The 24,131-nt window shown below is 40.5% G+C and overlaps 1 protein-coding gene across 1 annotated transcript; it reads right to left on the bottom strand.

Moving 5' to 3' along the window:
- Positions 1-367: 367 nt before the first annotated feature.
- Positions 368-23,463, bottom strand: SYNM (synemin). The gene is made up of 4 exons (XM_082769463.1): positions 22,567-23,463; positions 16,491-16,615; positions 9,463-9,536; positions 368-7,932 (listed from the first exon to the last, which is right to left on the bottom strand). The coding sequence occupies exons 1-4, from the start codon at positions 23,350-23,352 to the stop codon at positions 4,121-4,123; spliced, it is 4,797 nt and encodes a 1,598-aa protein (XP_082625589.1). The 5' UTR covers positions 23,353-23,463; the 3' UTR covers positions 368-4,120.
- Positions 23,464-24,131: the final 668 nt, after the last annotated feature.

Here is a 24,131-nt window from a genome sequence, read left to right as displayed (position 1 = left end):
AAAGTTAGTACTTGGTCAAGTTATAATACTGGAAACTACCTTCTGTTCCACCTTCTGTGTTGTTTTAGCCTCTTCCTCTCCTGCTACCTGTTGTTGAATTCAAGAACTGCTGCTTGTCCTGCCATGTTAAATGTAGTTGCTATAAAGAAGATGCTATCTTTTGCTATCATTTCTATTAGCGATGTGAAAGAGGAATGCCTTTGCTGGAAATAAAAATTATGTTCATTCTTTGGACTGAAATGAACTCATCAGTCTGAGAGGCCTTAGAACAAGATATTTATAAATGCAAATTCCCCCTCCCCCCCCCTTTTTTTTTTCGCATCACAGCCTTAAAAATATCAGACAGGAAGAAAGAGAAACATCTGCATTGATTTTGATGGTTTAATACTCAAGAGTGAAAAAGTGTAAAATCACAAAGCTTATACCACCACAAAAATGCAGTTTCATTGCAAATAACCAAAACACAAGCTGCCTGCAGTCTCATACAGCTGACATCAACAACCCAGTTTCAACATTCTTACCGTCTTTTTAAACACCTGCTATTCACAAACAGTCAATACAGAGTTCTGGATCTCTCACACATCTTTCTAGATTTGATTCCTAGACCAGTGGTTTACACATTTAGAAAGGAGTGCCCCACTTCTGATCTATTTCAGCATATAAATACATAGTTTTTACCCCCCAAATTAGTAATTATTATTTTAAAAGCTTTTTTTTTCCTAATCCAAACAGCATAAAAATTATTTTTATTTTGTATTTAATGAAAAGCACAGCTTATATAAGCAAGCTTCAGAAGCGCATGCTGACTGAGGTGATATCACCAATCCTTTCAGCCACGTTCTAATACTTATGCAGAAAGTGACTATATAGGGTGAGTTAGTACATTACACAGTAAGTAAGGTATATTTGCACTTACTAGTAACATATGTACTTATGGCCCTCATTCTGCAAATGTGACTATTAGGCTTGCAGGATGTGATTGTCCACCTAACTACGTTTTGTTGCCTGGAGGTAGTGTTATCCAAAAGCTGTCATTATGCCAAAATGTCTCAGGTTAATGAGAGCTAAATGGAAAATTGGCTGCTTATATAAAAGTTTTTAAAACTTATACCATCCATACACATTTATTCATAGGTATAAGATTTCTTTGTTTTCACGGCCTGAAAGTATTCTTCCAAAGGAACTGTGCATATATTTAAATGTTATGCTAATGCACATTGACAATTCCCTAGACTAAACTAACTTTCCAACAGCTCACTAAAATCCTGATCTTAAATGGAACTACAGAAAGTACACTAAAGAAATTTGTCTCTCCAGGCAATCAAACCAGTACTGTATTTTGGTATAATCTACTATACCTGTCAGTGATGTTAACAGGAATTTTTAAAGAGGTGTTCTTGCCTCAGTGGAAACAATACTGTTTATTTTATTTTATTTTTTTCTCCTGCAATTCTAAGGACACCTGTGTTTTGTGATTCACATGCTCCTTAGTGGTTTATTCCTTCAGTTGACATAATCTGCTGAGCACGTGAAGATAAACACAACGGAGTGTTGGTAGAGTTTTTCCTAAGGAGAATGTCTGTCAAAGCTTCCACAAATTATCAATAAATAGGATTGACCTTGTAAGTTGCTTTTTGTTGACTACAAAATACATTCTCTGCAGTATTCTTAGATTTATTTTACAGAAAATGTTTAAGTTATAGGTTAGAATCAAACTTTGAGAATAATAACACTTTTTTTATTATTATTATTTTTTTATTTTTTAACTCTGTTGCTTATTATAGACCCAACTCCTTTCTTTATTTAGTTATTTACTACCTGAAGTACAGAATTTGCTTGCTTACAGTTAGGCATCTATCTGGAAAATTCTGGTTTATATGCAGTTATTAAAATAAACGTTACCATTTTTAAAAAGTAGATGGTCGGCTAATGAAACAAAACTATAGGATGATATTAGAAGTATGACAATTAATAACATCCTATTTATAAATGGAAGCATGGGATCTTTCATAAGCATGTATGAATAATTAAAAAAAATATTATTATTATTACACAGTGAACGGTATAAATAAGCTCAGCATACATGCCTTTAGTGCTTCTACACACCTCAGTTTCCTATTCATTTTCCAGCTGCATGTTACACAGCCAATTTCAACAAATGAATTCATAGTATATAACTGAAAAAATATCCAATCCTGATCAACACTGGCACTTGTGCAGTTGCATTTATATAAAGTCAGGAAAATATACAGAAAATTTTGTAATGCAGACAAACCTCCTAAGTTTGTCTTTGGAACACTGATAATAGCTTAAATATACTTTATACAGCTTTAAATTTAGTTACTAAGGCACACAATGATTAATCTGTCCCATATCTGAAACAGAATGATATGTCAGTCAGCATGTAGCTTCTCCTTAGCTTTGCATTTACATTCATATTATAAAGTCGCAGTCAGTTTTGAAAAATCTAGCTTCTGTTAATATTAAATAATCTGAAAAGTGAATATCCACGCCAGACTACGATAGTTTCACTAGATTCTGATCTGGGTTAGCACACACAGAACTATGCTTACAGAACCACAGGAAAATAATTCTGAGACTACCAGACTGGCACACCAGAGCCATCCGGATACAGCTGTGTGTGCTCTGCAGAGAAAGTGTGAGAGGGTGAGTGAGTGAATGTGCGTGTGTGCATGTGAATATAGCAAATATAGCAGCTTTTCATTTCTCTATGATTCATCATTCTTGTATTTGTCCAGTATCGTATCTTCTTACCCCAGTGACAAAAATATTTTTGCTGCTATTTTTGTTTCTGCTATCACTGCACAGTTCAGTGCAGCTACTGGTTCTGGCTTCCGATCTGGACTTTGAAGTCACTGAATGGCAATTGTAAAACTGAATTACATCCTTCACTTAACCCATGTGCAATCCAAGTGAATTAGCCTATTTTCAAATGGTTTAAGTAGAAACCAACTTTGGCCTGAGAAAAATGTTATAACCATAAAAAGGAAAAAAAAAAAAGTGTGTGTGGGGTTAAAATCTCAGGGTGGATTTGCAGGGCTAGGGAAAAAAGGACATCTCATTTGTAAACAAAGAAAGGATTATCTGGAAGTTACCTGACACGTGATGATCACAGACATGATCAGTATCATTTTTACATTTTTTCTTCAGAACGGAGAACGTATCAGCTAATTCCACTGTTACGAAATTATGCACTATGTAATGTTTAACACTTCACTCTTATCCTTAGCAATACCTTGTGTCAAGGTAATCAATATACTGCAAAATAACTTGTTGTTAATGTGTGTAGACACTGAAGCTGTAAAGAGTTCTCCTCCTTACATCAGCAGTAATACTATCTAGCTTATTTTTTAAATTGGATTTTTCAAAAATATAAAGTGTACTCTGCAACCATAAAATTAATATTTCTCACTAGGAATATCATGAGAAATTCTTGCTTCAGTGTTACCTCTTCTTTTTTTTTTTTTCATTACATTGTAGCTATACAAATACTACCATTTTTGTCATTGCTTGCTATGCGTATTTCCATCCTAAGGATTTTTTTAGTTGTTACGGATGTAATAATCTTATCTTAAAATTTCATTAGGTATCGCATACAAGTACACAGAAATGGAACTGAAAACCAGCTACCTACCACTTTCATGAGTCTTATGACCTCTTATATTTGTGGTTAGTAGCTTAAAAGAGAATTGTTGAGTATTTTAGTAACCAAGAAGAATACAGTATTCAGAAACTGAAAAACCCTATTCAAATACACACTTGTTAATTAACCTGCTATAAAACAAACAAAATTACAATCCTTTGAATTCCTCACTAGTAAATTTCTGTCTCTATGGGTGGAAAAATCTTAGGTCACTGGAAACACATCTGAGGAAAAACGCAATAGCATGATTTCTCCCAAAAATAAAATTTCCAGTAAAGTAAAAAGTGTGCTGAATAGGCAGAGGCTTAGATTTAATACTTCTCAGTCCACTATTAGTATCTGAACAGATTGAATGTCTCCCCATCCTTTTTTTTTTCCTGCTTAAAAAAAAAAAAAAAAAGGATAGTCAAAACCTGTATAAGCAAATTACCAAGTAGACTTCATTAAAGTGTCCTTTCAGAACCACTGTCCATCGTTCTCATCATCTTCCTCCTCTTCATGGTCCAGATAGAGAAGAGCAACTTTCTTTTCATCTGAAATAACTGACCTTTGGTCTACCATTCTTTGCAATTGTACAGTTTTATCAAAAACAGACTCCTCCACTACCTTTTCACCATGACCTTGGGAGAAACTGGAGAGAACATAACCACTTCTTTTACTTTCATTTCCTACAGTGTGGTCACTTTCAACTGTAATCTGTGACTGATTAAAAGAAGGGTCTTGCTTATTCGATATGAGCATCGTTGCTTGCTGTTCTCCACTTGCCACTGTAGATACTCCACCCATATTGGAAACATCCATTTGAAAAGTGTAAGATGTTTCTTTGGATCCTACTTTAAAATGCTTTATGGACCTACTGCTCTCAGATGACTCTCCTATTTGTGAAAGATCTTCCAGTGTTTCAGAAATGGGTCTTGTAAAAACTATTTGCTCAGTGTGAGTTTCCCCAGGACTTATTTTAACATGCCTGAAAGATGTATTGAAATCTGAGCTTCCTTCAGTCTCTGAAAGATGTCCTCCTTTATTAATAAGCTCTGGGATTTCAGAAAGGGAGCCCTGATATATGATACGCTCAGTGGTTGTAACTCCTGTCTGACCTAGTCTAAAATGCTTTACCGAGCCTTCTGAATGAGTTCCGTCTCCCACTTCACTGATTTCTATGTGCTCAGTGACGGGACCCTGGTAGACGATTTTTTCAGCTGTCATAAACTCTTTGGGACCTAATTGAATGTGTCTCACTGAACTTTCTGTCTGTGAGAAGTCTCTGTTGTCACTGACCTCCACTTTACCAGAGATTGGTCCTTCAAAGATAACTTGTTCTGTATGAATCTCTTTTGGACCTAATCTGAAGTGCCTTGCTGATCTGACATCCACAGACCCTTCTGTCTGAGAAAGATTCTCCGAGCTATTGAGCTCCAGGGAGCCTGAAACAGGCTCTCCAAAAGACATTTCTTCAGTTACTTGCCTTGATCCTACTGTAACCTGTCTTGTGGACCTACTGAAATCTGATGAAAATTTCTGCTGGGAAAGATTTCCAGAATCAATTTCTTCTATGGTTGTAGTACTGGGGCTTCTAAAAATTACTTCTTCTGTAGTTTGGATTTCTTTAGGACCCAGCTTAAAATGCCTCACAGACCGGCTCACCTCTGATGAGCCTTCTGTCTGAACAACATCTTCCGTAGCACTGAGCCCGAATGTTTCAGAACCAGGCTGTTCATATATGATCTGCTCAAATCTCTGGACTTCTGTTGGACCAACTCTAATGCGCCTGATGGATTTGCTCTCATCAGTTGATTCTGGTGAGTAGGAGACTTCTCCAAAATCTGCAGTTTCCGAAACTGAACCATCATAAGTAACTTTTTCAGTGGTATGATAGCCTGTGCCACCACTCCTCCTCACTGTGGATGAACTGTAGACTTCTTGAGCCAAAGGAGTGTAATTATCACTGCGTGAAGAAACATCTATTTCTATATCGCTTTTACCATCAACAACTCTCTCTGAGCTCTCTTTTTTCACAGAGTGCAATGTTGTCTTCTCCTTCTCACCTGCAATTACTTCACCAAGCTGAGCTACATCAAACTCATCAGCATTAAGGGTCTGAGATAGATTGACTTCAGCAACAATTGTCACCGAGCCTCCCTCATCTGTTTGGTCAACTTTTTTTATATCAAATTCTAAGCTACTAGATTCAGCTTGATTTTCTTTTGTTAATGCAGACAGCTCCTCTTTCACGCTTTCTGGGAGACTGCCTTCCAGCTGCTCCAAAGCTTCCTTCAAGTGATGTTTAGGGTCCTTAGTTTCCTTTGATAAAAGACCCTTTATTGAAGTCTGAAATTCTTGGGGTATTTTTATTTCTTTTTCAATAACAACTGATTCAACATGGGATGTTCCAGCTTTGGGATGCTCTGCTTTTAAAATATGGGCACTTGCTTCCTCTCCTACCACGCGATACGTTTCCTCTGCAGAGCTTACACCTTCATCCCTCTTACTTTGTGTGCCTTGCAAGAACTCATCTTGCCAAGAATACTTAATAGATGATTCTTCTTCTATATGAATTTGTCCGTATACTGAGTCATCATCTTTTTCATTAACGATAGGATGATCATCGGGAACAGATACAAAATATTTTTGTTCAATAGGTGAGTCATCTTCCTCAGTGACTTCCTCCACATGAGTGAAGCTCTCGTGGCGTTGTTTCCTCTTTTTAATATCTTCATGTGTAAATGTTACGGTTTGTTCCTCATCGCCATAGCGCTTCTCTCTCTCAGGGAATGTATCTTCCACTTCTTCGACTTCAAAGGGTGTTGAAAAATCAGTCCTTTCATCAGTGGCGTAATCTAGTGGTTCCTCTACAATCTCGACGTTAACAGACAAATTCTTTTTGCCCTCACTTCCTTTCAGGCCCTGATGTACTATATCTTCTATCTTCTGTTTGGAGGGAGTTCCCTCAACGCCCTCTCGAACCACTTTTCTAACATCTTGGTTAGAAAGACTTCCTAGGTCAGTATCAGAAATATCTACCTTTTCCTGAACTCGAGATTGCACTGTGGTCTTAGTCTTTATTTTCCCATCGTCCGGTTGTTCTTCCTTATTAAAATAGGTGACTTTTGTGTCTGTTGATATTTGTGAACTAGAAGACTGTGTAAAACTTTTAAGAATGTCAGCAACAATATTTTCTGCAATGTTTTCTGTTGACAGAGTTCCCGTTTTATGACTTCTGTCACTAATTCTCTCTTCATCTTTCAGACTAGATTCTGTGACACGAACTTTGTGAATTTCATCAGACTTGGTTACATGGTCATCTGTGGAAGTTTTAAAAGCTTGAAACCTGATGTCTTCTTTATTCTTCTGAGATACTTTGTCAGGAGCTGTCGTTTCAAGAGTGATGGGTATCTCAATGACATCTTTGCTTCTGGATACGTCTGTATCTTTTTTGGTTGATTCGCTTTTCATAGTTCTTGCATTAGAAATATCAGCCCCTGTTACCTTCTGATTAATGACTTCCTCACGGACATATTTTCTCTGTTCTACCCCTGTTTTTGTCTCAGTCTTCCTTCCAAAATCAGCACTTCTTTCTTGTACAAAAGTCTTCTCATCTGTCTTCTTTTTCTCCTCCTTTGTTTGTTTCTCCAGCTTATCTTTTTCTTTCAGCAGAGATGTTCTTTCCTCAGTTGGTTTGCTACCTTCTCTTTTTTCTTTTACCGTGGTCCGAGTTTCAGTTATGGTTTCTTCATATGTAGATGGTTTAAAACTGGTATTCAGCTCATAAATTGGAAATTTAGTGAAGCTTGGCTTTGTTCTTATATTTTCAGTAATCTCTTGCTTTTTGTCTGCTTTGCTGTCCTTGTCTGATCTTTCAGTGTGTGCTGATTGTTTTGAAAAAGATACTGTGGATGAAGCTGTAACTTCTGTCTTCTTTCTTTCTGGAATTGTCTTTTGGTGCATCTCAGTGTTTCTCCAGCTGCTGTAGGATGGAGTAAATGCTCTTAATTCTTTGTGGTCTGTCACAATCCTTTCGTCCGTTCTAACAGTTGTCGAAGGGCGATACGTTGAACCAAGTACATCTCTTCCAAAACCTTTTCCACTCGCTGATGTCTGTGATCCAGCCTGTGTTGATTGAGCGGAATAGTGTGCAGAGCTGCTTATACTTGCTGCAGGTATTCTGTATCTTGTATCAGTGATCCTGATAGCTGGCGAAGCTTGATTTTTATTTCTTTCTTGATAAGCAGAGTAAATATCAGTGTAGTTATATGAAGTGTTTATAATATCTGCAAAAAGAGTATAGGTGACCAAACATTAAAATAATGGCTTGTATCTAAAAAGAATATAAAATAAAGAGAAGTAGGAAATGTAATATTAGAATTTTGAAAGAAACAATGCCTCTTCATTTTCAGTGAAACTTTGGCAAGGCATTCCAGTAGGTTTTGCATGATAATTAAGTCTATGCATAAAATATATTAAAGCTGAAAGCAAAGCTTTTTACTAAGTTGCAAGTGCTTGCTAATTTTATGTTTTATGATCTACTGGTTATTATATTTACTTAAGAATTACACACTTCAAATTTATATTAAGGTTCATTTACATTTAAAACTTCTTCTTAAACAATGTTTGCTAATATCCTTTTATTTTTTTTTGCTTTGTTAGCCAAAGTGGCCTGAAGCTGTTCAGTTTCTATGAAGAATGAATGCCGTATCTGCCACCGTATAATGTAAATAGTCAACACAAATACAACTCTCTGTTGCCACAAGACACAACAAACTACAACAAAAAGAGAGTAATAAAGAACCTCTTAGGCCATATTTGCACAAGCTAATAAAATGGACCAGGAAGCACTGACTGGCTCTAAGACTGACTCAAATTTCCTATTCCTAAAAAGCTAGCCACATCTGCTCTGACTTCTGTAGTGCTTCCTGGCCCACGGTAACCACTGAGCACACCTGAGCATTGTCTGCAAAAGGACCAGATAGTCCAGATCAAAACCGTGCCAGGGCAGTGCTAACAATTTAACACCACACACAAATGTATGCAAGTGTTTCGGCCTAGGCCCGACTGTTTAATTTGCTGCTACAGATACAGCCTTCAAGTCTCTTCGGGGACTACTGCCTATGATAGGTTGATGATTTTAAGACAAAACTTAAGATAAAACTCAGGCGTATTATCTAGACTAATTCATGAGAGCGGAGAGTGGCCATCACAGTCAGATGAAAGGTCCATCTCATCTAGTGTCCTGTTTTCAGTGACCAACAGTAGATACATAGGGAAGAGTATAAGAACAGGGCAAGTAAATAGTGATACTTCCCTGGTATACTCTCACAGCCTCCAGAGATTTGCAGCTCCTAAGATAGAAATGGTATCTTTATGTTTAGTAAGTATTGGATTTTTCTTTCGTTACTCTGTTTAAATCTGTCTTTAAACCCATGTAAACTTATTAACACTCACAACATCTTGTGATAATGAATGCTAAGGTTTTAACTAAGTTTTGTTAAATATCTCTTGCTCCATACTTCAAAACTCCCTTCAGAGCTATGGGCATCCAAAAGCTTTGCTTTTAGAGCTGTTTTTGCTATTAGAGCTACAAAACATCACTTCCTGCTTACCTTCTCCACCTGATTCATGATTTTATGAATTATAAATTATCTCATATAGCACAGCACTATGTTGATTTAAAATACTGAAACTCAAAATTGACTCAATATTCACTTTGCAGTACACTCGTAAAATTCAGAAACACCGTAAGGCGATAGTTTCCAGTTATATTTAACTTCATTCAATTTTCATTTTTAATAGTAATTTTTTACCTTGAGGCAATTGCCCTGCAAGCTGTTCTCTCCATGTAATAATCCACTGGTTGCTCTCCCCTTCCAACAAAGCTCTGCAAAACACATAGAAAGCATTCCATCAAGTATTGGGAAGAATAATCATAATATTTAAAATGTATAAGTCTTAGAAACTGAAATAATTATTCTGCAGGTAGGTCAGATCCTGAGAGTTTTTCACATCCTGTATTTTTATCAGTGGGAATAAGAAATCTTTAGCTCCTTCCAGATTCTTAGTTTACTGAGTCCAATTCTTCAGAACAATACAATAATCTTACAGTAGGTTATAGCAAAGAAACCATACAGTTTTATGTTAAAATTTCCAAATTAGTCAATATACTGTTTCCTGACATGGACAAGATCCACCAATTTCCACTATGGAATCACAGAAGCTAGCAAAATTTTCCAGAACGATGGTCTTATAAGAGAGTTAGGAAAAAATGAATCCAAACGAAACTTAGCAAATATTCAGTAAAGCTTTTTCTGAGAAACACATGGAAATGTTTTATAAAGAAAATGCAAAGATGAGAAAATATTAGAAAGTGAATAATCAGCAGCTTTCCTGCTGGTAATATAGTACTAACAGTGGTGCAGATGATGTATGAGGGACTGATATACCCAGGACTTCTAATTTCTATTCTTTCCAAAAGAAAGGGGAAGAAAGGTATTACTTCTGCTGTCAAATGCTGGCTAGTGCTGGAGGAAACACAGTGTTAAAGTGCATTAAATAACTATTTTTAGATCTTACTCTGTCTGAAATTAACACAACATATTTTACAGCAAAGAACTTAGGAAAAAAAAGCATTGCAATAGAAACTGCTTGGTTTCTTTTAGTGCCACCTCTCTTTGTCTCTTCCATCCTTTTTTATTCTGCAGCACCTCTCTAACAGTTCCAGAAGCTGCCACTTCCACAAGCCTTGTGATCAAGGCTTCCTCATGTTGACCAACTAAGACATCATATTAGCTCAGCAGCACTTTTTCAGAAATGGACAAGACAAACTAAGTTGTTCACCTTTACGGAAATTATATCATTACAAGCAAAAGAGCCTGGATAAAAGATCCAGCAGGGAACAACTGCTGATAATCTGCTCTGTAGGTTTGCCTATTACCTACTTTCAGTGTGCTAACTCACAGAACGGGGACTGCTAGGTTGGCTCTTCTGCAATCTATTGCTATCCTACCTTTATGCCAAACATAGTTCCCTACACAGCATGCAGGAGCAAGGACAACACCTCCCCTCAAGAACAACCTGACAGCAGCAACAGCCTCGCTCAATTCCTAAATAACTTCCTACCCTCCATTTTCTTCTTTCTACAGCAGTGGAAAATACTCCAGAGGTACCTTTCACAGAGATATTAGCAAAGCTGAGGGGCAGAACATTTTCAGAAATAACTGTTCTACATTAAGAAAATTCATACAGGCACACAACATACTTATGTACCCTTGGGGGAAAAAGGACTAAGTCCATTCTCTGTAATTATCAAACTGTTCTATAAAAATAAAATTGTTGGCTTCTTCCATTTACCAAGTACAAAAAATAGATGCCAGGGTGACATCTTATTCAGTCCTGGAATTGTTAGATATGGTGGTCCAATAAGACTGGGTGTCAGAATTCCTAGTAAATTCTCTGGAAATTTGTGTGTGCTTTCTTCTCTCTTTCTACCTGTATGCTTGTACTGTCTGACATGAAGTATGTCCAGCTGCTCTTCAAGAAAAGAAGAAAAAAAAAAGTGTCCCTTTTTCCACTTTTGCTGAGGCATGAGCTATGCAATACCCTGAAATAATGCTAAACTGCAGTGTTGCAGTGCAGCAGCCTAAAAATCCTATGGCAGGTTCTTTACTTATGCAACTAAATGCAATAATCAGCATGGTACTTTGGTGTTTTTATAGTCACTTCTACTGCTGAGGTAACTGTTTCATCATTTCCAGTTTTGGAAATGCCAGATGTTTTGTACTGATAACACAGAGCTGCAACATGAAAGTTGTCAAGAGGGAGGCTGGAGGATTGTGATAGCTGAGGCTTCAGACTCCCTGGGAGGAGCTGAAAGTGCATGAAGATTTTGGGATAAACACATTTGCTGGGCATTTCTAGAAAAATGAATAATACAGACATTTTAAGTATCACCTGTAGATCTTACATGACATGACTGATCTCTTGGACATTGCATGCTTCTTTTGGTTTCTGACTGCTCCTAGATCCAGTAGGGCAATGCAACACCAGCAAAGATCATTGGCAATTTTGTTCTTTGAAACCATGGATTTGCCTAGAGCCAGAAGAAAAGCCAGACTACAATTACCTAACATTATTTACAGGCTAGTTTCCCCCTTGAGCAGGCTCAGATGAACAGTTTTACTTGTAGTTTTTTGGTCAAATTCAATGCTAGGACATCCTTTATTAGGTAAAACCGAAGTAAAAGCAACTCATCTTTGTGCACGTTGAGAGAGGCTTGGTAGGAATTAAATCACTTCAACACTTCTAGAGAGTGTTCCCAGAGCAAACATCTTATCTGATGAAGTTAGTGGGTGCCAACAATTTTGTTCTGAAATACATGCCAGAAAAGTTGGTAGCATTACATAAGCATATCAAGGAGCTGGCAATGAAAGCGTTAAGCATGATGAAGGAAACTAGGAATGTGGGTAGTTTGACTAAGGATTTCTGGCTGCTGTTAAAACAACAGTTGTTCAGTTGCTGCAGCAACGTATGAAGTCACTAAAAATAAGTTCCAAGAGGTAACTGTATATGGCAAAGGGCAACAGCACACAGAAAAGCCGGGGCTGAAATATTACTACTGAAAATATGTTGTAATTGAAAATGAAAGGCAAAGCTTCATGAAACCTCTCTAAAACTGGACAGTGTTTTACTGTACACAGTTCATAATGCATTTCATCAAGCTTGTCAGATAAACAAGAAAATACTAAACTGACTTTAGTTTAATAAGCTAGCATAAGAAACTGTAGTGCAATGTACTGAGCACTCGTTGGGAAGCCAGCAAAGTCAGGTTCTGTTCAACACCTTCACCATCGTTTTAGTTTATGCAGGGCATTTTGCTTCTCTGTTCCTTTGCATATCTTCTTAACACCAATTATTTAAGTCATAAGCTCTTTGTGGTAAGGGCTGCTTTAAATCTTGTCTTAAACCTGAATAATAGATTAATCTTAACTGTATGAACTTCTAAGTATTTACAGTAATAACAAAAAAAAAATTCCTCCAAGCAGCACTCTACTAAAAAATAACTGCCAGCCACTTCCTCGAGGTCAGACCCCACACGAGATATATCCACACTGTGCTAAGACTTAGTTTAAATGCTGCCAGAAAATAATACAACTGCACCTTTAACTTGTCTCATTATTAATACCGTTTATCTAAGGTAAGCAGCTATATGGTGGCCAACCTGAAGCCCTACTGTGTGCTGGATGATAAAAATTAGTCCAGGAGAGCAGGAGGATGAGATAAACTGGTTGGGGTGGGAAGAAATAAGTTACCAAAAGTAAAATGATGCCACGCGAATGTTATCGTGGTCATTCACAACAGCAATAGCTTGCTCTGTCTCAGTTACAGAAACGGTTACAGAAATCTGAGATAGGGGTAGTTAGCCAGCAGGCCATAAAAATTCATCCTCTCCATCCCAGGTATTTGAGAAGGAGTTAAAACAAACAAACAAACAAACAAACAAAAGGCTTCTCTAGGAAATGGAACAGGGGAAGCATTTTTAAGGGGTAAAGGCCAATCCCACACATCTCATTTGTATCTCAGGACAAGGACTGTGTGAAGAACAGCAGGTGACTGAATGCACATGAAAATCCTTGGGCATGAAAGACTCAGAATATTCTCCAGGAAAGCAAAAGACAAATATGTGGTATTGGATGGCACAAGGTGTAAGCAGGCTGTAATGCAAGTGACTGTAGAAGCTATGGTGAAGAGCTGAGGAGGCCTTAATGTTGGTGATGATTTCGTGAGAGGTTGGATAGGAAAGGTGTTGATGGAGGAAATCACCCTAAGAAAGATTGGAAAGTAGGCCTGACAAGGAGGTCTTGACAATGACCATGACCAAAAAAACATGCTTTGTAGGCTCCACTGCTCCAAAATGCGGGGTGATAGCCGAGGATAGAACACTTGTGTGACACTAAGATTTCAAAATAAACTATTTTACCCTTCAACGACAATAAAGTTTAGGGAGATTTAGGGAGAAACCTTAAGCAGGTTTTCTATCTGCTTTTAATTTTAGAGTCTTAAACAGTGAATAGTTCACCACTTCTTTCTGGAAATAAAACTCAGGATAGTTTAAGTAGTTGTGGTTTTGCAGGTTTCCAAGAACACAGACCAAAATCAAAAGGAACTTGATAAACATTTACTAAGCACTGGAGAAAAAGGATTGGGAATGAATATTTCCATGAGGTCTAACTTTATAAAACCATACAAGACTTCACTTCCTGAGTGGGCCTCAGCGCCCAGAGCAGAAAGGCTGAGCAGAATCCTAGAGGAAGTATACTTGGTCCCTGGGGAAGGGTGTTCCTTGCAACAGGGAACCTTCTTGCCAGTTCAGAAGCAGTACTGACTAATGGAAAGAACTAGCTTTAAAAATGGACCTGTAGGAGTTGTAAAACAAAGGGAAAATATAGGTGGGAGGTACAAGGACAGCTCCAAGAAGTAGACCAGACACCACACCCTTAACCTATAATGCCAAGAAGCAAGGAACTGCCAAAGCCTTCATGGAAACTTCTCAGTGGAAAGTTCAGGATGTTGAACTGAGCCTGAATAGGTGCCTTTTGTTTCCAATATGCATAAGCAAGGGTATATGTGAAAATGAATGGAAGCTGGGTTCATGTGCCATGGGTATCACAGATTGAAAGGCCTGGCAGAAAGACTGGATTTCAAAGTATAGATGAGCAGTCCAGAATTGTCTTACTAAGCAGCTTACTAACTGGATCCATGCTTTTACCCTCTGTCAGCAGAGCGGATAGAGGCCATCCAGTAGGGAAGGCATTATTTTCTTCAGTGAGGGGAGGGGGAAAGACAAAAAAAAACAAAAAAAAGAGGTAAAACTGCATACATGTAAAACAAATAAAAAATGCTTTCCAGCTTCTGAGATTTTAGAAGAATTTTTTTTTTTTTTTGCAAGCATTAGGTTTTTTTTTTTGGTGTGTTTTTTGTTTGTTTTCTGATCTGAACTGCCCATTTCTCTGGATTCATCTCCAGATCTTTTCCAGTGGATAGATACTCATTTGTCCACTGAAGTCTGCCTTGCCAAGAGCAGTGATACCGGTTGCATTCACTACAAATGAATGAAGAAACCCTACATGTTGAGAAAGCATCTCAACTGGGCAACAACCACAGGCTGCAGATGGATTGTTCTCTGTTATCAAGGGCTGGGAATCCTTAGACAAACCAATAGTGTTCAGATAATCAGTGATAAAACTTCTGGAGAAGTTTCAGAATTTCCTAGGCTTACAAGGCAGAGCAGGAACACTGACGGTTCACTTATTAAGTAAGAATGTGTCAAAACATCTAAACATCTGGGCATTATCATTCCCAGTTCTGGCTGAATACTAATCATTGAATCAATTCTGAAACTTCTGTTAGTGTGAAAGTGCTAATCCCATTTTGCAGATGAATAAATCAGAAGGGGAAAGTTTAAGTGAAACCAGAAAAAGTCAATGTCACAGGTGGGATTAAGTTTAGAAAAATCATATTTTTGGCAAAAGTAACAGAATGCACACAGATAAGGATCACTATTGGCTAACTTTTCCAGAGTCTGCCTCTTCCACTAATGATGCCCCAGACACTACTGGCTTTCCAAGGATCACTGGGATCCCACTCCACCAACAAACATCCAGGTACCATTTCTCACCAATTTATAGCAAAGAACTTGTCCCACAGGCTGCTTGTGACTGCATCAATTCCAGGAGCCAGCCTGGGGCTGTTCATCACAGCATACAATACTCAAAGCACCTTGCATGGACTCTTTTTACTTTTTGATGGACTACAGACATCTTTTGCTCTCTAGTTTGTTACCAAGCCATTCAGAAGTTACTCTTATAAGCTTCTCAAATTTTCTGTATGTATATATATAGAGACTGTGTATATTATATATAATATATATAGTACTTATAATAATATATATATATATAGTACTTAGTATTTATTAGCTGAAAAGTTGGTTGTTGATATCTGAAATATGTCAAGAATAAAACATATTTCCCTAAGAAACCAAGGATATAGAAAGCCAGGATTTAGCAAATGCACTTTTCTGTGACCTTCCCACTATTTTGCAACTGAAACAAAACAAGAATGGGAAACTCATTACTGACATTGGTATTGCAAGTGGCCGGTAGACAACATATTTAAGTGATGAAGGTTGCTGTGTAAGTTAACAGATGGCAGCTACACTGCCTCACGTTTTACTGATTGAGATAGTGGCTTCTCAGCTCGTAATCAAATACAGCATCAACAATTCACATCAACCTGATGTCAACTTGACCAGGACTAAGGTGGTTTCTTACATACCAATATATTTGCACAAAGGTAATAGGAGGATTCCTGTGGTTTATATTGGCTTCTCTAACATGTTCTACAGACAGCAGAATAGAATGGGTTACTACTAGAGTTAGTTTTGCCCAAGGGATCAAATTCCATTCACCTCTGCCCACTGCTAATGCCTATCAGTGTTACTTATGAATAATGATATTTTACTATTCTTACAGTTTTTCCAGTGATCTCAAACAACATCACATATTAAAAGCCTCCTGAAAGGGTGTCATCTTGCTTGCACAGTCAAGCACAAAATGGCATGATAACCATGTCACAGAACAAGTCAATGGCAAACTAAAAATTGACATTAGGGGTCCACTCGCTCTGATCTAACAAAATTACAACACATACAAGGAGTCTAGATCTGAGGCTCTGAAGTTAACTACTGATATTTTAAATGGTGGAAAGATGAATGGGATTCCCACATCTGGGATTTAAATTACCCTCCGATTAGACAATTGAGTGTGACCGCAACTCTTACCTGTAAGTTTCAATCTCAAGGATGAGGCCGGCTTTCACTTGCAGTAATTCTTGATAGTCCTTCAGGTAGTCTGTGATCGACATGCTCAGGATCTGCTTTTCTTCTTCTAGGGCGTCGATTATCCGCTAAACAGAAATATTGATTCTCAGTTTTGAATGAACTTCAACATCTGTCACACTTGTATGCCTAATAACTTAAAAGCTTTAATTAAACAAAAAAATAAATAAATGAAACTCTGAGAGAGCAATAAAGTAACATATTCTATCACTTCAAAAAACAGAACAAATCAGCTCTGTGACCTCCCCATATGCATTATTATTGAAGCAAAATTTTATGCTAAGATTTCACTTTATGCCTTATGAAGCTAGTTAAATACTTAAGCAACACCCATTCAAATGCCCTGTACAAGTTATCAAGCATACTTAGCAGGGAAAATACACTGCTTTATAAATGTGACTTGAATGTGATTCATTTTATCATTTTAAGAGCTTAGGTGTAAGTGTTTGAATCATACTTCAGATTGGGAATTCTGGCAATTTCTCTTTGTTAGTATTTTGAGGTCCATAGACATGTGTGCCCAAGCCAGTCTCTGGATTCAAGTATCTGGAGATATTCATAGTGTCTAGAAGGTAAAGGATAAACCTTCAGAGGTTCCTTCCAGTCTGTTTTTCTACAGTACTTGGATGCCTGCTTCGTAAACCACCCAGTATTCTCCTAACAGCTACTCAGAAGACATAAAAGGGATTGCTTATTTTCATCTTGGTAACTCAAAATAACATTGCACCTTTATATGATGACTATAAATGATGAGAGAGTAGGACTGATGAGAAACCTGTCCACCTTTCTTTAACAAGTTTGAAAATGGAGGAAGAAGCTGATAAGCAGAGAAAGGATCCAAATTGATCTAAATTTGAACACACTCTAAAATACTAAATGGAACTTTAAATACTGGGTAACTGCACCCAACAGAAAAAGCAAAGACTTATTCGACAGAACATTAAGATTTGATTTAGACCAATGTAAGTGACTCCTCTTGAAAATACACTGCAGGACATGAGTACTCTAATCACTGGTGTTACATCTCACATGAAGGACAAATTCCCACCTCCAGAAAATAAACCCTCCTCTGATAATTGAAAGGAGCTTGTTCAGTGCAGACTCAGAACTAAAAGTATTGATGTTAGCTGCTCAGTGTGATTCTTAATGGTTTCCTTGCTACGGATATAATCTACTAACTCAAATCTGTCCTCCTCAGCCAGCAGACTGATGCTAACAGAAATGCTATAGATTACACCTAGTTCTGGGAGCTAGGAAGACAGAAAGGATATCTCAGCAAAAGCCTGGCTGCATTTGGTTCACATCACATTGCACTAGGCAGGAACACCAAAATGCTACTTACTGAACAAAATCTCATACACACGTACAGCACTGAACAGGATTTCATGACAGCATATATTAGGCACATCGTAACAAATCCTTTGCAACACAAAATGCAAAATCAAGACACGGGTAGTCTAGTTTTCAAAAATTCAAAATACTTCACTTTTATGCTTCGAGTGTTCAATTATCACAGTGTGAGCAGCAGCACAAAAACAAAGATAGAGCAGGGGACTCCCCACTCTGTTTAATGCCATGATGATAACACTCTTGGCAGAAGTGAGGTTTAAAAATTAAGAATATGAGGTGCTGGCATTGCCAACATTAATGGCCTTTTTTAAAAGTAAAAGCAAAAAGAAAGCTTTATGAAGGAAGCTGCCTGTATCTTCATAGACATGTAGGTGTATCTCTATAACACATTCAAGTACATTTGCAGGTGTTGATACACAATTACACTGATGCTTGGGTATTAAACTTAGGTGATATGACAAACCTTGCCTACAGTCCTCAGTGTATGTTAAACTCTTCTTCTTCTTTTTTTTTTTTTTTTTTTAATGTCAGAAGACAAATAATATCTGAAGCTAATAATAGCAAATAATATCTGAAACAACACCATCAACCATCCCCTGCCTCATCCAGCCTGCAGCGGAGGTAACACCCTGTGTGGTCGTGCATGATGGCAAGCAGAACCACTGACCTTCAGCAGCTCCGAGGCAGCAGGCCTATTCAAGAACTGACACAATGGAAAATCTCAAGATGAGAAGGGAAGAAAAGTGCCAGGCCCTGCTTTTAGAAGGAAAAGGCTATCAAAAAGGAATGGAGGAGATGCTGCCAGAACCAGAAGGGTCAGTGAAAGGAAGAAAAGACAAGAAAGACTGCGTCTCTATGGGACCAACTACCAAAGGTGGTAAGAGCTCTGATACAAGACGAGAAGTGATTCAGGCATTTGTTGCCTCCCCATTAAACAGAGGCTGAAGTGTACATATGCATGCATATGTTAAAAAGAGCTTCACAATGCACAGGTGTTGCCAAAGCCCCAGGAGAACCTATACAGAGAGTCTGTATGCTGGACTAAGGGTGCAATTCCAAAAGACTGGGGGTAGGCATGCCTGTGCTCAAGACATAGGAACTTCGGTTCCTCACCCCAAAGGTCTGCAGCCTGACTTTGAAAAGCCACCGAGATTCTACCCACTGGATTCAGAGAGCACATGGGATCCAAAAGTTTGTGTTAAATACAGTGTCCTAATGATTACCATAAGGGGCTACATACCTCGGCCAACTGTGCAATAGCTCCGAAGGAATTCATTCCAGCAGGAGCAGACATTGTATAGACTTGGGTGGCAGACAGCCACCGCCTGGCCTGCCCTGATGTTTAAACACAATGCAGAGGACAACTGGCCTTACGTACTGCTTCCAAGCATGCTTAAAGGTGTATGAAGTTTGGGAGGTTGCAAGCTGACCAACTTCCATTTTGCCAAAGGTAATCTGCATTGTTGCAGCCACGTTTGCTTCACGATGGAGTTTCCTCAAAGGGATTAACTTGTAAAAATTTGTTTCTCATCTACATCAACTGTCCTCCAAGTTGTGGTGAGGTCCTACTAGAACCGAACAACTGAATGTAAGTGATAGACTCATCCTTCAGATGTCCCTTTCCAGTCAGCAGTGGGAAATTTTAGAAGGGCAGTGGCAGGAAAAGAATGTACTTGGGTTGTCCAAACTGTACCTACTGAGGGAATAAAACCAGGGTTTCAGACTCCAACCCTTTCCATCTGGTACAGTTCACCAAACCCACAGCTCACTCAGTGGCTCAGTAAGGGGAAGAACTGACACCTCTCTGCTTAGCTGGCTAGAAACTGGTACACAAAAAATGCACATAAAATATTGATATGTTAATTTTACAAAATGTTTTCTTCTCTGGAACACCCAACAACAACGACACAGGAACTAATCCTAAACCCACAGAATTAGTGAAGAATTTCTGCCTCTTTCCAAAGCAGCAGGATGAGCTGTGGCCTTTTATACATCTGAAAAATACGGGGCTTCCTTCTGCTGTCACTCCATATGCGAACTGGCATGGAGATCACTGGGAGCTTTTGCATGAGTATTGTCAGAGCACACAGCTAAAATTATGGAGGTAAGACATAAGAGATACACTGACTTCATCCCTCGGCATCCAGGACGAGTGAAAACGTTCCAAACAATGCGTGATTTACTGCCTACAGGGTTCAGCTGAATTATAACTCCAAGCACATATTTCTATTTAACATTGCTGAAAGCTTTAGTGAGGATAGGGATGGGGCAGGAGACAAAGATGGACATATAAGGCGACTGGATGATATATGGAAAGTATGAATAAATCTACTTGCTATTGCAGCTGCAATGGACAGTAACCACTTGACTAAAATCTGTACATACATATCATTTCTATGTGACACTTCCCAATAAATAACCATGGGATAGATGCTCTTTAAAGAGTAATTTGAAATCCATGCTAAATATACTTCCACCAATAAAAGCAGCAATGACAGGAAAAAAAGAAAAAAAGAAAAAAAAAGAAAAAAGAAAAAAGCTTTGATCACAAGAATAAAACCTGAAAAAGCTATTTCTACACATTCTATCTTCACCAGATGTGAATGAAAGACTTTCTTTCTCATGTACAACAGACTGGCCATTGGAAGACCTTTTCCATTTGAAACCCGGCAGTTTAAATATGGAACTGTTCAGAAGATTTAAACCTTATGGTGTCATTTTCACCACAATTCAGATATTTTTTATCTATCTATATATATACAAAGATGAGACAGCTCACATGTTTTCAAGTTGGATATCAAAGCACTGTTGTTTTTTTCTTTTATTACTATTTATTACTAGCTATTGTTCCCGTAAAAACACAAAGCATGCCAGATGCTCTTGGGAGTAACACAGAAGTTTATCATCTCAGTAGCAAAATTACAATCCAGTTTTGGGTATTGAAACAGAACAACTGCAGGGCATGCATTGATTTTGATTATCTGACTTCTAAAACGTGTTGGACTGTCTCCACTTGCTCTTCTGTATAAAATTCTTTAAAATAGCAAGCAGATACAGAAACAACACACTGGTATAAAAACACCTAGCTGAGTTGAAAGAAAGAGCTAGGCATCTGAGCACACCCAAGCCCACTGGTTCTAGAAGAAAAATTTGTAGTGTCGATAATGAGCGATGCCAAACACTTTTTTTAAAGTAAGATTGTATTTAAAGGTTTTCAGTTCAAGCAATGATGATTAGAGGTCAGTGATGTTTTCATTTTAAATCCCTAATAACAAAAATAGATAGTGAAAAGGACATATTTTGAAAATCAGAATAACTGAATATTAGTAGATATATGTAAATTGATATAAACTTATGCTCCTAAAAAAGGTAAAAAAATGTTTTTTTGGTTTTTTGTTTGTTTGTTTGTTTTTTCTCATTACATTTTCATCTGGCTTTGACCAATAGACATATTTAATTGCTGAGAGATTTACATACAACTTCCACAGCTTGGGAAGAGTTTATATACATAACTGGAAGAATAAACTATCCTGTCAAAAATGAAAAAAAAAAAGTTAAAAGCCTTTCTGATTACTTCTTAGATGCCTAATTTGCCTCAGTTCACAGCAATCTGCAAGCTACACAAGTTGCAAACAAGCTAGTAGTGTACAAAAACCAGACCCACAGCAGCAGGTCCCTGTCCCTGCCCGCTGGCCAGCACCTCCATGACCTGCCATGGCTGTTCGACCCAACATGACCATGAAAACACGGGGTTCGGACAAACAAGGAGCTCCAGCAGAGTGTTAGTAAAAGGTCTAGCAATGAACAAAAGAAATGTTGCCCTCAGGAAATGGATCGATGATCTGGATGAGCTAATATGCGCTCTGTGCCCTAAATCTGATGAACTGATATTTTGTTGTCCTGGCATCTGCTGATCAGTTCACGCACACAGGGTGATTATACATGCTGCCAAGCATTTTTCTGCCAGCAAACAAATCCTCAGCTACAGATGCTACGGTAACTCTGTTTAAAACAACCAAATATCCACCTGAAACAGCTACAAGCCACTTACAATGTTGAAGTCTTATCTCCAAACAATTCCCACTCAGCTTTACGTTGTTGCACTGTAAGAAAACTCCCTGCCTTCAGAAGACTAACTTTTCTCAACTGCAGCATGGACTGTGAGCATTTCTCTACGTCCAGAAGTGAAAAAAAAATTTTTTTTGGATCTTTTCTCTGATCCCAAGAGGTCAACCTCAAGTCCCCGGGGCAGAAGGGAAGCTCCATGTCCCACCACCCAGGGACATGGCTCATCCATCCCAGCGTCAGCCTGAGCAGGGCCCTGGCAAGGCTGCAGCTCTGGGGAACTTGGCGAGGGCACATTGAGAGGGGAGCACCTGTCACCAGCGGCTGTCACAGGGTCACTGTCACCCTGCGGCCCCCCACCCTTTGCAGCAGGATCTCCCTAAAGCAGGGCAGGGGGCTCCTTGCAGCCCCCAGGGATGGGCTGGGCAGCAGCCAGCACCTGCTGGGCCACCTCCTCCTGCAGCCCGGGGGAATCCTGCTGCAGGGCTTAGGGGGCTCCAGGGCTCACATCCCACCGGGGGCCGGGACCTCGAGCAAAAAGCCAGCGGGAGAGCAGGAGGAGACCCCGGGGGAGCAGCGAAGCGGCCGGGTCCCACCACGGTACCTCGTACTCCTCCACCTCGGCGTTGTGGCGCTCCTGCCCGGCCAGCAGTTCTTCCTCCAGCCTCTCCTGCAGCCCGACCAGCTCCTGGCCCTGCCGCCGGAGCTCCTCCAGCTGCTGGCGGCACTGCCTGCCCTCCTCCCGCAGCAGCTCCAAGTTCTCCCGGCTCCTCTGCGCCTCCTGCTCCTGCAGCGCCCGGATCTGCTCCTGGTAGCGCAGCAGGGTCTCCCGGCAGCTCTGGCCGAGCACCATCTCGTAGGTCGCCTCCAGCTCCTCCAGGCTCAGCACGGACAAGGGGGGCGGCAGGGCGGCCAGGTCGAGCCGCAGCTCCCGCATCTCCACCACCTCCCGTCGCTGCCTCTCGGCCAGCTGCCCGTGCTCGACCTGCAGCTGCAGCAGCAGCTCCTCCAGGGCCACGCAGTCTCCCCGCAGCCTCTGCAGCAGCTCCCACTGCCCGGCCAGCTCCGGCTCCAGGCGACGCCTCGCCTCCAGCACCTCAGCGCCCAGCAGCCGCAGCTCGGCCAGCTCCCGCCGCAGCCCGTCCCGCTCCAGCTCCGCTTCCAACTTGGCCCGGCTCAGCTCCTCCAGCTGCACCCGCAGCCAGCCCAGCTCCTGCTCGGGCACCCGCAGCCCCACCAGCTCCTGCTGCCTCAGCTCCGCCAGCTCCCGAGCCAGGAAGCGGTTCTCCTCCTCCAGCTCCCGCACCCGGCCCACGAAGAGCCGCAGCCGGGAGTTGAGCTCCTGCAGCTCCCTCTTCTCATCCCAGCCCGCTTCCCAGCGCCGCCACATCTTGCCCGGCCTGCGGGCTCGGGGCCGCGGCGGGTCCCCGGGCTGTCCGGCGCCGTTCCCCTCCTGGCCGCCTCCCCGCGGGGCTCTGCCCGGCCCCGCCGCTCTGCCCGCTGCTCTGCCCTGCCCCGGCCCGGCTCGGCTCGGCCCTGCCCGGCCCCGCACCGCCCCCCAGGAGCCGCCCGCCCCCGCCCCCGGCCCCGCTCCGCCGCCCCGCGGCGTCCCCTGGCGGACCCGGCCCGCTCCTGCTGGGCAGCTCGGGGTGACATCGGGGGGTGACATCGGGGGGTGACACCGGTGGTAGCGGGGTGGTTGCACCAGGTATCTTGGAGGTCTCCTCCAGCCCTAACGGTTCTGTGGTTCCAGGACTCCGCGAGCTGCTCAGCAAGGAGGCAGGGAGGCATCGCTCCCTGTATGATCTACCAAATTAGAGGAAAAGTTGAGGATGACTCATTTGAACCTTTTTCATCTCCCTAGGCACTCTTTCTCTCGCTCCCTCTCGTGCACACAGTTCAATTCTCGAGCAGAGCTTTGCTGCTTCACACAAGGCAGCCAGCACCTGCACCTCTGCCACCTCTGCATTTACTCCCCAGGACAGTTCCCAGCACAAGTCACATTGGGAAGCAGCTGGAATTTGGCGCAAGCCCTGTGAAGCTGGGGACTGGGGCACAGCCATACGGCATCCACCCTCTGGGGGCACAGCATCCCCTGTTCTGCTCTGTCCCCCCCTTCCTGAAGCCCCTCACCTCTGCAGCCCACCTCTCTTTCTCTCAGAAAGGCCA

Source organism: Aythya marila, assembly GCF_965140915.1.
Source record: "Aythya marila genome assembly, chromosome: 11".
NCBI lineage: Eukaryota > Metazoa > Chordata > Aves > Anseriformes > Anatidae > Aythya > Aythya marila.
Note: the sequence above shows the minus strand (reverse complement) of the source record. Positions and strands in the feature narration are given on the sequence as shown.

Excerpts from the sequence above, each read along its gene's own strand:
- SYNM (XM_082769463.1), bottom strand. The coding sequence starts at position 23,352 with ATGTGGCGGCGCTGGGAAGCGGGCTGGGATGAGAAGAGGGAGCTGCAG. Across the intron at positions 9,537-16,490 it reads CTTGAGATTGAAACTTACAG|AGCTTTGTTGGAAGGGGAGA; the intron begins GTAAGAGTTGCG and ends TGTGTTTTGCAG. Across the intron at positions 7,933-9,462 it reads TGCAGGGCAATTGCCTCAAG|ATATTATAAACACTTCATAT; the intron begins GTAAAAAATTAC and ends CTCTTTTTGCAG.